This window comes from Typopeltis vanoorti, chromosome 13, assembly GCF_054136105.1.
Source record: "Typopeltis vanoorti isolate ZY-2024b chromosome 13, IOZ_Tvanoo_1.0, whole genome shotgun sequence".
Classification (NCBI taxonomy): domain Eukaryota; kingdom Metazoa; phylum Arthropoda; class Arachnida; order Uropygi; family Thelyphonidae; genus Typopeltis; species Typopeltis vanoorti.
The window spans coordinates 100687756-100704927 of NC_143561.1; the positions used below are offsets into that span (position 1 = coordinate 100687756).

The 17172-nt window shown below is 32.9% G+C and overlaps 1 protein-coding gene across 2 annotated transcripts in view; it reads left to right on the plus strand.

Annotated features, from left to right (window-relative positions):
• Window positions 1–17172, plus strand: part of LOC150100412 (vacuolar protein sorting-associated protein 33B-like) — a 257234-nt gene that overhangs the window by 73185 nt on the left and 166877 nt on the right. For both annotated transcript variants that reach the window (XM_090402344.1, XM_090402342.1), the window contains exons 11-12: window positions 6495–6585; window positions 14926–15000. In XM_090402344.1, coding sequence (XP_090258470.1) covers window positions 6495–6585; window positions 14926–15000 — 166 coding nt within the window. The remainder of the gene's footprint in view (window positions 1–6494; window positions 6586–14925; window positions 15001–17172) is intronic.

The window sequence follows — 17172 nt, forward strand, 5'->3', positions numbered from 1 at the left end:
CTGTATTCTGTAAGAGTAAAAGCTGACTTATTTGCCAGGAACTTTTGATATGCTTTCTTCTTTTCCTTCACTGCCTCTTTAACTTCCTGTGTCCACCAGGGAGTTCTGATTTTTTTATCCTTGCACACAACCTCACCACATGCCTCTCTGGCAGAATCAATCAATGTTTCCTTCAGAGTTTGCCACTGAATCTCCAAGGTTTGATTCCTGTTCTCAAACTCTATCATTTTCTTTTCAATAATATTTCTGTATTTTAGTCTACAGTTCACATCTGAGAGCTGCTCAACTTTTATTCGCTTTAAAACTTTCTTACACGTTATTCTTTTCAATATGAAATTCAATTTTATCCTGCTCAAGACTAAATAGTGATCACTTCCAATTTCAAATCCTCTGTATACTCTGGTGTCCTGCACCAGGGAGAAAACATCACTATCAACAATAACATAGTCAATGAGACTTTTCTTATTCCTAGCCTCTTCTCTCCATGTGAATTTGTGCACATTTTTATGTTGGAACATGGTGTTAGTAATAACCAGTCCAAGGCCTGAGCAGAAATCCAACAGATATTTGCCATTATTATTAGCTTTGCTCTTTCCTCCAAATTTTCCCAAAATATTTTTGTATGTCTCACAATCATTTCCTACTCTACTATTTAGATCCCCAACAAGGACCAACTTTTCCTTTTTCATTGTGTCAGTTGCTTTTTCTAAAGCCTCAAAAAATTCCTCCACTTCTACCGTAGTAGAACCTTCTGTGGGACCATAGGCACAAATAAGTCTCATTGTCCAGTTCCCCATTCTCATATTTGCCCACATTACTCTACTTGAGACTGACTGCCATTCAAGAAGATTAGCCTCGTATTTTGTGTTGAATACTATGGCTACTCCTTCTTTTCCTTGATTGTCATTGCCTGAATATAACATTTTGTATTTATTGCTCAGAAAGATCTCACCAGTTTTGGTCTTTTTTGTTTCAGTCACCCCTATTATGTCGATCTGGTACTTATCTAATTCCTCAGCTAGCTCCATTTCTTTGCCATTCAGGCTTCTTACGTTGATAGTACCGATCTTTAACTCTGATGATGTTGAGTTGGGGTTTGTTTTCAGATTTGTTCCAGTAGCTGACTTTTCGCTGTTCGCCCTGGTTCCCTGGCGAAAACAACGGGGGCCTTGTTTAACCGGGCGACGCCCCAGCCGGCATGAAATTTTGTCATGTTGTACCATCATTTTTTATTTTGGTTTAACCAATAAGAATACAATTTGGTCGGCTAAATCCCAAATTGCCAGCCCATCCTCGTTCGTTCAGTATCAAAGTAGATACCCAACAGGGTGCACCACGAGAAGGTGAGGATTGGACATTAGGTCAGAAGCCCTGGTCGGTTCTCCGCATTCCTTTAAAGGGTATGTGGAGGTCTCCTCTCAGTTATACAGCTTTGACCCTTAAGCACCCCGAGATCTTATGTATATATATATAGATATATATGTGTGTGTGTGTATAGTTTACATTTTTTGTATATTCTCAGTGGGAGAAATACTATGTTTTTTTTTTTTCATTTTGAATTTCTTTTATCTAATATGTTACTCAATTTTTCTTTTAATAGGTTGCTAGTAGCCAAGCTTAGTCTTTCCTGAGCACCAATTTTGCAAAAATCTGTAGACTCAGAATTGATCATTTCCTAATATCTTCAAGCGCTAGTACTCATGATACCCTGATAGTACTTACATTATTACTAGCTTCCTATCAGTAATTTTCTTCCAAATAAATTTATTTGTCAGGTCAGACATTGATATATCTTTCATTTTGGTCTTCTAAGGCAGGGCCATAAGTTTTGTTGAGGGGGGGGGCTGTGAAATAATGAAAACAAATGTAAAATGTTTTAAGACTAAGTAGATTTTTTTAATCTCAAAAGAAACATATTTAATTTTTATTATTTATTATTTTTTTTGTTCTTTTTTATATTTTAATGGGAAAAATCACACATTGGTGTTGGTTCACAAATTTTGCTTCTTGTGTATTTTAGTGATTAACGAATATTAGTAAATATATGCTTATTCATATAAGTTTAATTTCAAAGGTATTGATAAGAAACACAATAAATATTATAATAATATATGTCTATATTACGATTTTTTTTTTTTGATGGGAGGCCGTGAAATATTTAAATTTTTCCGAAGGGGGCCTTAGCATTTATAAGTTTGGGAAGCACTGTTCTAAGGCACTGACTGCATCAGTCACCCCACCTAAATTGGTTTTCTTCCAGTTATCCTGGTATCAAATATGTTTTTTGCTTCTCTTTCTTTTCCCATTCTGTTTAAGTGACCATACCATGTTAAATGAGCTCTGCTCACATATTTTTGAATGCTAATGATGTCATATTCCTTTCTAATATCTTCATTGTTAATGATTCTGCCATTAATGCTGTCTGTTCACTCTCATTTCCTTCATAATTTTGATATGTATTGTATTCGATCAACTGTTTATTAATTTAACTTTCAGATCTGTAACTTAAAATTAATTCGAATACTGTCTTGTATACCATTCGTTTAGTGTTTCGGCTAATATCTCTTATATTCCTCAAAAGTGCTATAACTCCTTACCATACTAGCATTGCTTATTCTGTTTTGTTATCCATTTTCATATTTAATTTTCCATCTTCACTAAACATAAAATTCTTAAAAAGAATTGAAAGGATGTGAAAGAATGAAAGAGAGGGAGATAATAAAATATGAGTGAACATACACAAGCCAACATATACATTGAATAGGAATTTCATGTTACATGTATTGGTTTAGTCACAGTGGTGATTATTCAGTATATGGCTCCCCTACTGTTCCTTCCCCTTTCCAACATTGAGTTATGTGGTCTTGGACTGTGGTTGTGGAGTTGTTTACTCCTTCCCTGACAAACATAAAACCTACTTCAAACAATTTGTTAATAATCTGTTTTATTCATTCTTATTTACTTAAGCATGAGCAAACAAAACTTTGCAGCCTATTTGTGAAGATATTTCATATGGTGTTTATATTTTACAGGCATGAAAATATGTACCCCATTGAGGGTATATATCAGGAATTTGATGATGATAATAAAGTGAGTGAGTAAGTTTGTAATGCTGTTTGCTATCATGAGAGTCAGCTGTGTTGTGAGAGTGAGGAAGAAGTGAAATGAGAAAAGGAATGAGGAGAGTAAACTAAAATTTTGTTTTCATGCTTGAGGAAAAATAAGGATGAAAACAAAGCATAACATCTTTTCAAGTGTAATTTACTTTCCTTCAGTGAAAAAACTCACTACACTATCTCTAATGCAGATTAATGTAATAATATAGATACAGTTTTGCTACTTATATATGGAACTATGACTTCTGCCATTCAGTTAGCTCTCAGTGTCTCATCAGTGGGCACTAGATATATGGGGATGAGAAGACTGGTTCTAGATAATGATCTCTGCACATACTCTTTTCAGATGCATGGTATTAAAGAAGCCCAAGAAGGGTGTGCTGTGCATTATAAGATACTAGAATAATGATATGAAGTCAGCTGCCTCTATACAAGTATAAGTTATATTGGTATCTTGCAGTTCATGGACAATTCATTGCAGAAAAAAATTGTTGAAAATGTTATTCACTAGAAAATTGAAACGATATTGCATTGATACCAATACATAAAAAGTAAATGCAGTGCAAGATAAACTTCACAAAATATATTTTTATCTACTTATGTATTATTTGTTTAGATTTTAATTAGATTTTCATAATACTTTTATTCTTATACAATAAAAGTAATATATTTATTGATCGGTCAGTTTCCTGATTTCAGTTTCGTTGTAATTTTTATTCATTTTTAATCTGGTTTGGAAATCCTGCTCAAATGCCATGACCAAACATGGAAACCACTCGAGCCACTTCAGGCCTCCAATAAGCAGTACTGTGGTCTCACATCAGATGACGAAATTCGTCTCTTACCTAAAAACAATTACAAACATCCATGCCCATTGCTAGTTTCAAATCTACAACTCTATTCAGTTGTTAATGGCATGATATTTCTGATTACAGTTTATTTTTGAACGTTTCACAAGAGAAGTAATCAATTATTTATTTCACTTTGGGAGAATGCATCTATATATATATTTTTTCAGTAAAGAAGACTAAACATAAAATTTCTTAGTGTTATAAAATACTAGTATTGGAGGAAAAGGTAAAAACTAGTATTGCACCCTCAGATGGCAATTTAGCTTATGCTGATTTACATAATGATGATAGGATTTACGTAATTTTATTATCATTTTCTTTAATATAATCACTCAAAAGCGAACCTATGATCTTAAACTAGCTTTGTAATCGATAGCATCGTACAACATGTCTTTCATATGCAGGAAAAGTGGAGTCATTTTCAAAATACACATGTATTCAATTACTGAAACACATTACTTTCTGAATTAGTTCAGATATAAAAATGTCACACCTGGATGGATGTCTAAATGTGCAGAATAGAAAAATAGTGAATGGTTAGAAGAATAAATATTCTTAAATGTTGTGCCCTTTCTCCTTAACTATTCTTAAATATTTTATTCTCCCTAATAACTATTCTAACTATTAATAGCTAGAATAGTTAATAGGAATATATAAAAAGTTAACTATAAATATTAGTTGGATATAACTATTATCCCTAAATATTAAATATGATGCTCTTTCTCCCTAACCATCCAATCCCAGTTCTGCAACAATTAATATTCCATCTACAGAGCCTCTAGTAAGAAAGAATATTAATAACTTTATATGGAATAGAAATTTTTCAGAAAGCTAAATATAAGCGAAATGTTATATAATATATAAAATATTTCTTAAATTAAAAAAAAAAAAATTTCTTATATGGGAATTTTTTTTTTTTTTCGCATATCTCATATATCAGTGAAGAATTTGCCCCGCAATAAATTGTCCAGACATGGTATCTCACACGTAAACTTCCATTTCCTCACTCTTGGGTACAATACTGTTGATTCTCATTATAGCATTATAACAAATCATATAGTTATATTTTCAACCATCACTGAACTCTTATTAATGGCAGTAATGTTGACCAAAATGCATTTGAACAATATAGTGAAATCCTTTTATCCTTAATACTTCCAGTATTTGTAAACAAGCTTAGCAGTTGATGGCAGAACTGATACATATCTACACATTACCTATGGTATGTTTGTCTGGCTCAAATCAGTAACCTGCAATACAATTTTATTCTTCATTTTTGCAGTCTTCCTTATCTATACAAGACACCTAAATTCACTATATATGGATACTTGGAGAGAATTTGATGATAAAATACAGCTGTGTGCAAGAGATGTGTGTTCACGTGCTCCTCCATTTGACCATGGACGGATGCAGGTGTCTGGAGAGGTGGGGAAAGATGTTCTCTGGACAGGTAAGAGTGTTAGAGTAGGGGGAACTAGAGTTGTAAGAGTGGATGGTAGCAAGAGTGGCCTCTTGTGGAGCCACCATAGTCACTTGGGAAATGGAAGAGTGTATGGTATATCATAGTCAAATGGTATTATGCAGGAGGGGCTATTCCCATACATACATTCCCATAGTATGTATGTATGGGAATAGTGATAATGCACTGATGCCTCTATACAAATGCCAGGAGTATCAGTAATAAAGGAAATGAATTAGTAGAATTAATTAAATAGAAAATAGAATTAATAGCCATAGCCTGTCCAAAGATTAAGACATTCTCAACCATGTTTCACTGAAACATGGTTGAGATGATGCCTTAACAGGTATAGAAGTAGAAGGGTATTGTATATTTTAGCAGGATGAGAAGGATAAACAAGGTGGCAGAGTATTTCTAATGATAAGATCAGTTGTATTCTAGAGTTGAGAATTTGGAAGAAAATTCACTAATAGTTTGAAAGTATGCAGTGGAGGTGGACAGAATATTTAGTGGAATGTTGCTATAGGCCAAGGAGTACAGAGGAAGGTAGGATATGTTTATTATTATTATCTGAGACCTGCAGGGAGTTAAGGACTCATCAGGAGAGGCTATACATCACTCAAACCAGCTGTTGTACCTTCTCTTCAACTCATTCACACTAGATGCATTCACCACCAAGAGAAATTGTTCCATTCGCTCACTACTGTATGAGAGAAAAATCTAGTTCTCATCTCGTTCTTAACTACAAACCAACTTCCATGGATTTATCAATTGGTGAAGAAAAGATTCATACATTTTATAAATGATATCAGATTCTTTATTTTTTATTAATACCATTTTTGGCTATGTTTTTGTATCTAACACTTATGAATCACTTTTATGAAAAAAAAGCAAACAATTTCTCTGTTATTATAAGCAGATGTTGAAAAAAGATCTCAATAAAATAAAACAAATAGTTTTTTTTTCTTTCTAGCTCCAAAATGTTGGATGGACAGGGCCAATGATTAATATAAACATGATATTGAGATCAGAGATATTAAAAATGTCATTCTCTCTCTCTCTCTGTAGGAAAGACATGGAATGACATTAGATGACATGAAAAATTTCGTGGCTCGGGAACTTAAGGATCTTCAACAACAGCATAGATCTTTGGCCCTTCGTAAGTTTATCATTCATTCCTCTGAAAGTTTTCATTTTATTGAAACAGATTGGAAAAATATGTGAAATTGCATAAGTTCTTTTCTGTTATTTTTTAAAATATTTAAAAAATACTTGCCTTGTTTTATTTTCTTTTAAAATAACTATTTTAAAAAATGCTATCAAGTGACTTTTTGTAAATTTTTTGATTTACATAAATAAATAATAAGATCAGTTTTATGTAATATTTATAAATGTTCCAGAATAAATCTTTTCTCAAGGAAAATGAAGCATTCCAAATGCATCACTGAAGTAATTCTCTGAGTTTTCATGCATCATGGGAAATGAATGTAGATTCTGAAGATGTAAAAGATAAGACGTGGGTTACCATTTGCCTGGTTCTAAAGCAGGATTTCAATAAATTCTCAACTTATTCAATATCTGCAGCCTTTGAGAAAGTGTAAGCAGCTTGCAGTATAGCAAATATAGGTTTAGTGTGATATAATTCATTTTCTTTCATACTAGACCAAGCTATTACAATGATTCTAATGGGGAAAAACAGTCTTTATGTAAGATCTCATGTTATTAATTTCCTTAACATTTGACAGTTGTTTAAAAATAGCTGTGCATTCACTTGTTAGGTGCATTATTACGCTTACATATGTAATACTGCATCCAGTTCTCTTAAGACAAAAAAGTGGTTGCTGAGTAAAATCTGTGAACACTACAGCTGACTATTTTGCAAGAATACCCAAATTCTATTTTATTTCTCATCATATATTGAATGTCATGATTATGCTTGATGTTATTATTTTGGACTTGAGATCATTCCAACATGTTTGGTTTCCTTAGCTTCAGAATTTGTTATGTAGGAAACCACTACATAACATAACATAGCTTGGAGGTCATGAGTAGCTGTGCATTCATATGCTACGAGTGATATTCCACACAGTAACCAAGTCTGATTCATTTAAGCTAGTCGCTGATGATGGAAGTCTTCTTGGAATTGCATAGGATTGATGCTAACCATTGGCAACAACAGTGATGCAAAGATTAGTTTTCAAGATATCTTTATCCTTCATTGATAACTGGCATGTGACAATATTATATGGTGGAAGCAAGTTCCATAAGTTTGATTACTTGTATATTATTTATATTACAGAACTTGTTCAGCTTGACTGAATTATACATAAGGTAGACTAGTAACTAGAAAATTGGTAAAATTAATAAAGATGATTTAATGGAGGATGAATGTTGTGGAATTAAAAGCAGGATCCCTTGCTTCATTATGTATTAGCCACAGATTCTGATTTTAGTGCTAGCATTAAAATTTATGGCAATTCTTTGGTAAGGGTATCATGTAGGTTGTTTATGTAAGTGGTTTAAATAGTTGCATGCTAAGAAAATGACAGAAATTCTGAGGACTATATTATTGGAAGAAATGATTTACAACTGGGGTTTAAAAGACTACAGGAATAGTTTATAGCACTTACATTAATTGTTAAATTGACAGTTAAAATGGTTAATTTTATTAATATAAATCCTAGGTTTTGCAAGGAATCCATTTTCAGAGCATTGTCAGCTAACTGAATTCTAAGTAAGTTATGTGCTGCACATGATTGTGGCTTTTTTGAATTTATTGGACTTATTATTCAGGCTCCTCCTATCCAGGGAGTCATGGACTCATCAAGGAAGGCTTCTATGTCATGCATTGACTAATTACAGGTATCCCTTGCTTAACGCGGGATTTGATATACGCGGCAAGAGTTTTGATTAACGCGCCTTTAACCCTGCAAAGCTCACAACTGATCTGACAGATACATTGAAAATGTTTAGTATAAATATTCTTACACAATTCAGTGTATAGCTTGGAGGTCATGAGTAGCTGTGCATTCATATGCTACGAGTGATATTCCACACTGTTTTTTGCAGTCAGTTTGGTTTAATACATGTTATGTAAAGGTTTGTGATATTTGACAGCAAATTGTGTCTGAGAGATACTGCGACCTCCGATGTCAGTATAGTATGGTTTAGTTTTTTTTTTTTTTTTTTTATTATTCTTTGTTCAATAATTTCTAGAATGTAACTGAAAATAAATAAACCATGTATTACTGAAGTAGAGAGCCAAAGGCTTATTTATCATACATCTCCTCTAGGAGATGTGCTTTACATTATGGAAAATACTAAGGAAAGTGATCTGGAGCTTACTCCACCTTTACTATGAGTTGCCCATAAGGTTCCTTGTGCTTGCATCTGCTGAAACTTTTAGTTTCTAGATTCGGCTATGAAATAATGTTGGATTCAATATTCACTTAATTTGCACCATCGTTTATTATATTTGCAATGTTTTTTCTTTGTTTTATTGCTTGTTTGCCAAGGTCTGGATAGTCATTTTGCTTATCGTAGAATTTATGCCGATAAGAAAAAAAAAACTAAAACTGTTCAAACGACAACTTTTTGTATAAAAAAATTGCAGTAAATAATGTAGGTATAAGTATTTATTAAACATTTACTTTGCATTCATTTTTTATCTTTTCTAAAAGAGTACCATATAAAATGAATTATTAATACAGTAATCGATCATGGACGAATTGTATTTTTTACCATTGATTACTAGATTTGATTAACGCGATTTTGATATAACCGGTAACATCGAGGGATTAATTAACCACGTTAATCGAGGGATACCTGTAATATCTTTCTTTCAAAAAATTTACTAACGATGCACTCATTCACTGGTAGCCAATTCCACACAATCACTACATGCTATTAGAAGAACCTAGAATTCAATGCTTTAAAAACTTGCACCCTCAAACAGTTTTCAGCTGTTAGCCTGAGTTCTATTCACCCATACATGCGCACACTTGCCATGAACTGCAAAATCTCATTGCATCTCATCTTCTTTTCATTTAGGCTCATTGGCTTGTCACAACCAAGTAACTTGTCATCTTATAAACCTGATTTCTGCTTACAATAGGACAGATCCCACCTGCATTATTACTATGTAAACTGCATGTGTTGTTTTGAAGTTTGCTTGTTTTTCAGGATGAAATACACAAGTATCTATCTTGAAGGAAACCAAACTTCCTGCCACTTCCATAGCCAACTAGCTAATTCACCTTTACTTTCAAACCTAGGTTTTTCAACTAAAGTCAATATCAATGATGACCAAAGGTCATCATAGATATTGACTGAGCTATGGAGGCTCCTTAAAAACTCATTTGCATCTCAACCCAACGAATGGCACCCTTCAGGATTACCCTATCTGAAAAAGCTTTGCCAAGAACCCAACAAATTTTAAAGTCATGCTGTTAGTTGCTTACGACATTCAAGGTGTCATTCTTCATCAGGCTGTGCCTTGGGGGCACAGTGATAAAGAATGAACATCAATAGTTAACTGCATTAACAGTTTGTCCAAAGGCAAACTGTTAATGCACAGTACTCTTGATTCCTGGAGCACCGTTCGCATCTGGCTTTAAGGAGAAAGCAACCACATTTCTTCATGGGTTCTCTACCATATTTGTTGCATGACAATGCACGATGTCATGTTGTGCAATTGGTGATAGAGATGCTGGACAGGTGGCAATGGGAAGTATTGGAACATTCTCTGTATTCACCAGATATGAGTCCTTGCAACTTTGACTTGTTCCCCAAAATGAAAGAAACCCTCAGAGGTCTGTGGTTTTGTGATGTGCAAGAAGTTCTTCAAGCAGTAGGTTGCACTATCACTGATATGGCAACACACTGCTGATGTGGTATCCAGTAGCTCTTACAAATTTGGAAACAGGTGCAGAACATGCCTGAAGATTACATTGAAGATGTGTAATTGTATAAACTTGATAAATAAACTGTTTTATTTTGTGCACATGTTGCCTATACTTTATTTACAACCCTTGTACATTATAGGACCTGCAAGGTCAAGTAGGCAAGCAGGGAAGGAGAGCCAAAAAGGTCTAATAAACTACCAAATTCTGTTCTCTAATCTTGAAAAAAGTTTTTATATGCATCTTTAATTACTCTTTATGAATACAGAACTGAAGTTAATAATTGAATGGTAGTATGATATATCAAGCCTTTGTATATGAGAATATTTTGCACTTAATGAAAGGCAAGTGATATACAGTATGTTCCAAGGAGCAATATGGAATCTGCAGTAAAAGGCCTTGTATTGGAAATGTATTTGGAACTGCTCATTTAATGTATTTCTGTTATTTGAGTGACTATTCTTCTTGTCTACTTCAGAAATATGCATTAAGGAAACTAGAAGACATGTTCAAGTATATTGGTCAAGTGAGATTTTCAGCTATTATATTTAAGAGGAATTTAAGATAAAAGAGATGCTGCAGAGGAAATTTCCACACAGTCTAGTGAAACTACAGAACTTTCATCTGAATGCTGTGTTCTCTCAGAATTGTATTTAGCAGTGAGTTAGAGAGTTGTTGAGCTCATAATCCAATTCTAGAATGGCAATTTAATTGTGCTTTGCATGTATGATGATAAATCAGATATACAGAATGGTAGAAATTAAATTACTAATTATAATTCTAAGGAGAGTATGAATGTCAGATCTCTTTATATTGAGAGAGAGAGAATTACTGATTATAGAAAATTATATAAGTATATATACTTACAGTAAATATTCTGTTATTTTTATAATTAAGCTTCATTCTTGAATATACATAACATGTTGATCCTTTAAGTCAGTGCACCATCGTAGATATGAATCTAAAACATTCTAACCAACTAAAATAAAAATTCTATATAATGCATCATAATCTTACTACATTACTGACTTTAATGAACAAGTTGGATATAGGTTGGGAATAACATAGTTGGAGCAATCAAGCTTCAAATATAACAGCTTAATGTGCAAGAAATCGGCTCAACCATATACCATATTACAAGATGAATTTGAATGGACACTAAATGAATTGTCTTCTAATAAGCTACCAGGTGAAGATAACATTTCCTTAGAATTAATAAAATGTTCAGGAAATATAATAGTCATACCTATAATCACGATGGATATATGGGAAACTGAAATTGTTTCCAAAGACTTTATGCAGTGCTCTGTCATTTGCATTCCTAAAATAAATGGTTCCCTGAAAATTTATTGAAAAACAGTTTACCGAATGACAATTTATCGAATAAACAATTTGTCGAACAACAGTTCATCACACATCAATTTGTCACAAATACAATTGATTGAAAACAATTCACTGATAATGTTTTGCTGAATTCTTTTATAATTCATCAAAAGATGGATTTCCTTGAAAAATAGTTTTAAAGTGTTCGGTAAGAATACCTGACATCACCCAAGATATAGACAGCATGTATATAGATGGTCATTGAGACGCTATACTTATTTTGTTGTTTTTTACAATATTATTCTGTAAGCGTGCCTGTTACTTCATTGTGTAGGTAGTGATTTATCTCTAGACAAAAAAAAGTTCGTTCTACCTATTTTTTTACAATAACAATGATCTGCTTGGAATCAAAATTGATGAATTTTAATATCGATGCTAACTATAAAATTACATTAAATTTCATCCAGCTAGAGTGGAATTATTAATATCATTTCAAAACTTCTTTGCCAAAATTTTCTAATAAAAGTGATCCAGTCAGAACTAAAACTGAACCATACAGACTTATGCGTTTTACAAATTCCAACATTTGCACATATTCCAGTAAGTCAGCATTATTGCAGTATGTGAAATGTCAACATGTTTTCCCTTTGTAGTCCTGAATATAGTTGAACTGAACACTGGAATGGTTCGACAAATTTTTGTAAAAGGTTCAGATACCAAATCTGAGTAAAATTCATCTCATATAACTGGTGTTTGTGCGTGCGTTCATGGATGTCATATACTAATGCTACTATTACTACTACTAATAATAGAGTCTCTGTAGTTCACTCAGTATAAATGCAAAGCCCTTTAGTTAGAAAGACCTGAGTTTGAATCCCTGTATGATGCAAAGACCTTTTATCAGTCCTTTTCAACTGAAGGTGAGTTATCCAGTCTTATATAGAGATGGCAAGGTTTTACTTCCAGAAACTCTTGAGTTTCATCCCACAAACCAATCTCTATGAACACAAATATCTACAGACATAAAATACTTACCAGATAAGGAAGACAATGGGAAACCATCTTGTTCTCTATTTATTCCCTAGTAAAATAGCATTGCTACTCCCCCAACCATTTGGTTGAGGAGAGAGGAGAATAATAATAATTAAGATTTTTTTTTTTACATAATGTTTTCCAGATTTTGTAAAACACACATCAAATACGTGAAATGCATATACTGACTGGAAGGAATATCCCTGTCAGAAAAAAAATAAAAAATTGCCACACACATCTACATAACATATGTAAAGGGAACATCATGCTAAGCTTGAATTATATCACAAGTTAATCCATCAAAAACTGCAGTTCTTTTTGATAAATACACTTCACGTGTCTTAAGTCATTTTTCACTAAACTCTTCTTTCAGTGATTTGTAATTTTAATGACAATGAATTATTGTTTTTTTAATAAATTGTGTTTTCAATTAATTGCTGTTCGATGAATTGTTTTTTTAGAGGAACTGTCTTTGGATGAATTGTTTTTTTCAATAAATTGTCTTTCGATGAATTGTTTTCAGTGAATTTTCTGGATACCATAATAAATAATATGAACAAGTGTGAAAATCATCAAACAATAAGTTTAATATCACATGCTTTGAAAATATTATGAAAAGTTATATATATATATATAAAGAGTAACAAATAAGGCTGAAGAATTATATCAGCAGCGACCAGTTTGGGTTCAGGAAATAAGGGACAAGAGATGCAATCTTATCTCTTAGAACAGTCATAGAAAGATTTGAGAAGCGTAGAAATGCTAAGAGTTTTTCTTGACCTGGAGAAAACTTTCGATAGTCTTGACTGGGACCAAATGCTTCAAATCTTAAAAGCAATAAAGATAGATTGAAGAGATAGAAGGTTCATGTTTAATCTCTATAAGCACCGAGAAGCCCAAATGGAAACAATCAACAGGAAAACTAAAACAGCAAGGATACATAAAGATGTAAGACAATACAGCCTAAAAAATAATCATAAGAATACTTAACTTCTAACCACAAGTAAAGCTTATATCATGAAAATAAACTTGGAAATAAATAACCCGATACATCAGGTAACTTCCTTTAAATACCTTGGGACTCTCATCACGGAATATGGAAGAAGCTAATCAGATATCAAAGCAAAAATAAGCTTGGCCGAAAAGGCATTCTACAATAGAAGAAACATTTTTACTAGTAAAGGGATTTGCAGTCAACTATAAAGGAGACTGGTGAAAACATACATATGGATCATAGCATTACATGGTTGTGAGGCTTGGCTTGGACTTGAACAAAATAGACACCAAAAAGTTGGAGGCATTTGAACTTTAGTGCTGGAGAAGGATAATGAGAATTAGTTGGATAGAAAGAAAGACTAATGAAGAAGTTCTAAATATGGTTCAAGAAGAGCAGTCACTAATGAGCCACATCAATAAGAAGAAATGGCCTAATTGGACACCATCTGAAACATGGAGGACTGCTTGCAGAAATAATGGAGGGGACTGTAGAAAGGAAGAAGCCAAGAGGCAGATCAAGAATTACCTATATAAACAACTTAACAATAATAACTGGAGCTAAAAGTTATAAAGAAATAAAAAGAGGAGGAGAGGATAGGATGTTATTGATGTACTGCTATCACCAACCATTCTTTGCATTGATACACCCAAGAGGAAGAATCGGATATCAAATTCTTTATTTTTTTTTTAAAGAGAGGTATAATTTTTATATTACTGGATAGCAATTGCAATGAAAAGTAAATTATATTCATTTTTAATTTTCCATACACAGTGCTAATATACTATAGACTGACAAGCCAATCTTTCTTGTATGGGCCCAACATTTAAAAAAAAAAGAAGTGTGTGTGTAGGGGGGGGGGGATTTGTAGCACTAGAAGTACAAATTTGCCACAAACCCTTGGCCTTTCTGCCATATGTGGCTAGTGGATGGGATTGAACACCAGGAATGTAAAGGAATTAGGAAAAAGTAGATTGAATACTGTTAGATAAGCAGTTTTTTTAGCTAATAGATATTTGAGTGTGACAGTAGTTTTACTAGTGCTGAATCTTATTTAAATTTTTAATAAGATTGATTTTATTTGAAACTTTCATTTTTAAATTGATGATTAAATATTTGAAAATAGTGAATATGGGAAAAAAAAAGATGAATAAATTAATAGCAGTGTTAGTGCTCAGTTTAAAATAGTATTATTATTTGATTGACTATTAAAAATATAAGCTGATGGTCAGAGATTTTATTTTTTAAGATATTGGTGCATGTGAAGTTATCATGAATCATAAGGGAGAAGCTGGATGTCAAGAACAGTTAAGAACAGAACGCAGTGAGTATATTTATAGTACTAGAGTTTGTGCTTCAGTTAATTAGAGGGAAATAAAGCTATATACTTTTATAAGTTGAAAAGCTAGAAAATCAGCTTGTATGCTATATTGTTATGTTCCATCCAGTTGTTTCTGACTCTTGGTGATCTTGTGAACAAAGGCTCTCCATCCCACTGAGCCACTTGTCTTTTCTTTCAGCAATTGTAAATTCAGGTTGGTAAGTTCCTTTATGTTTTCCATCCAACTCTTTTTGTGGTCTTACTCTCCTTCTCATACCCTCAATCTTTCCTAACATAACTGCTTTTCAAATGAATTACCTGCTTGCATAATTTGTCAAAAGTACAGTAACTTTTGATGGAAGTTTTTTCACTTGGCTGTGCTACCAATTATATATTTGGTTTAATCCTTTATCCAAGTGTAAGCAAACAAAGTTTGCACCTGAAGTATTTTCAGGACTGGAACAACTCATGACAAAGGTGGTATAAGTTCTCATCGCTTGCCTTAGTATCCCATAATGCAAAGCACATCTCCTTGCGGACATGTATAATGCTATGCATTAAGGGAAGGATCACTGCCAAGACCAGTTTCGACCTTTATTGAGGTCTCATCAGTGGGAGCCAGACCCAGAGGTGGTGATGCTAAGGTGGAAGTAATGGAAAAGTTATATTTCCATAGGCCAGTTGCCAAAAGGTGTCATACCTTATTATTAAAATTCTCTGGATTAGAGATAAGTTGATGGAAGTTTTAGCCAAGTAAAGGAAATACATCTGGTATAAATAAACCATTGCATACAAGTTAAAAACCTGGTTATAATCAATCAAGAATTTGGTTTGTTTATTTGGGACACAATACCATTTACTAACACGTAGAGTGTTAAAAAAATTATCGTGTTTCAAAAATTTAGTACTTATGACATCTACAATGCTGACAACACAGGGCTATTTTATTGTGACATATCAGATGGTTCCTAGTATGTTATAAACATTTTACATTGTTTAGATCAGTGAAAGGATTGAATTATGTAACAGTGTTAAGCTGTTCAAATATATCAGGAAATAATAATAAAAAAAGAAAGCTGTTATCGGAAAAAAGGGGCATGTCTCGATTCTTTAAAGGATTAGAATGGAGAGCTTACCATTTCATTACCACATGAACAAAAATGTGTAGATGATATCTGAATTTTTTGAGAATTGACTTATGTGATGGGACATGGAAGAAAACAGAAATCAAGAAGAATTTTACAGGTCCTTGACCATCTTTTGAGGAGGTCAGAGTAAAAATGAATCATTTACAAACAATATAGTTTAAGTTGCATAGTTGATGAGGAATAAGCAACAAAATGATTTGCTCACTGTTGTATTAAGCATTCAATCATGGATATGTCAGATGTGGCTGATAGTGAAAATAATGTCCAATTAGACGTGAACCATATTAGAAGCTATGAAGAGTTTGCATCCATTGATAGAAGACTGCGGTACTATAATGAAAATGAAGATTTTGAAGGGAAACTGCAATAAGACATTAGAAAAACAAGAAAGCGATAAAGATGACACTCCTGAACATGAACAAGTGACTACTCTGGAAAATTATTACTGGATTACAATGTTGTTTCATGCGAGGAGGCAATGCTATATCTGTACTACATACCTACAATGATTTTGTTTAATTATACTGAAAAAACATGCTGCACTTGATCAATTCCTATGTTATTTACTGCTAAGAACTGCATGCATGTTTAATACATATATAAATGAATTTTATATGTATATTAAACAAAGAAAACATTAATTGATTCAGCTAGGGAGGTATGTGGTGAAGTTGTCGGCAAGGATAGAAAAATAAAAATGCCACGGTGGATACAAAAAGTAAAAGAAGCAGTTCAGGAAAAGAAGAAAGCATACTAAAAGTTCCTAGAAAATTAGTCATCAAATGTCCTAGAAGAGTACAAAGAAAAATGTAAGAGAACTAAACAAAAGTCATGGAAAGACTGGTATGAATATAGAATATAGAAAATAAATAACAGGAAGGTAGCAAAGTGTTCTGGAAGCTATTGAAAAAGCTTAGAATGGAAGAAAGAGTACTGTAAAAGAAATCAAAGATGATAAAGGGGTCTTGAAAACAAGGATATCCTAGAAGTGTGGAGTAATTACTTTGAAAGATTGTTAAACAAAACA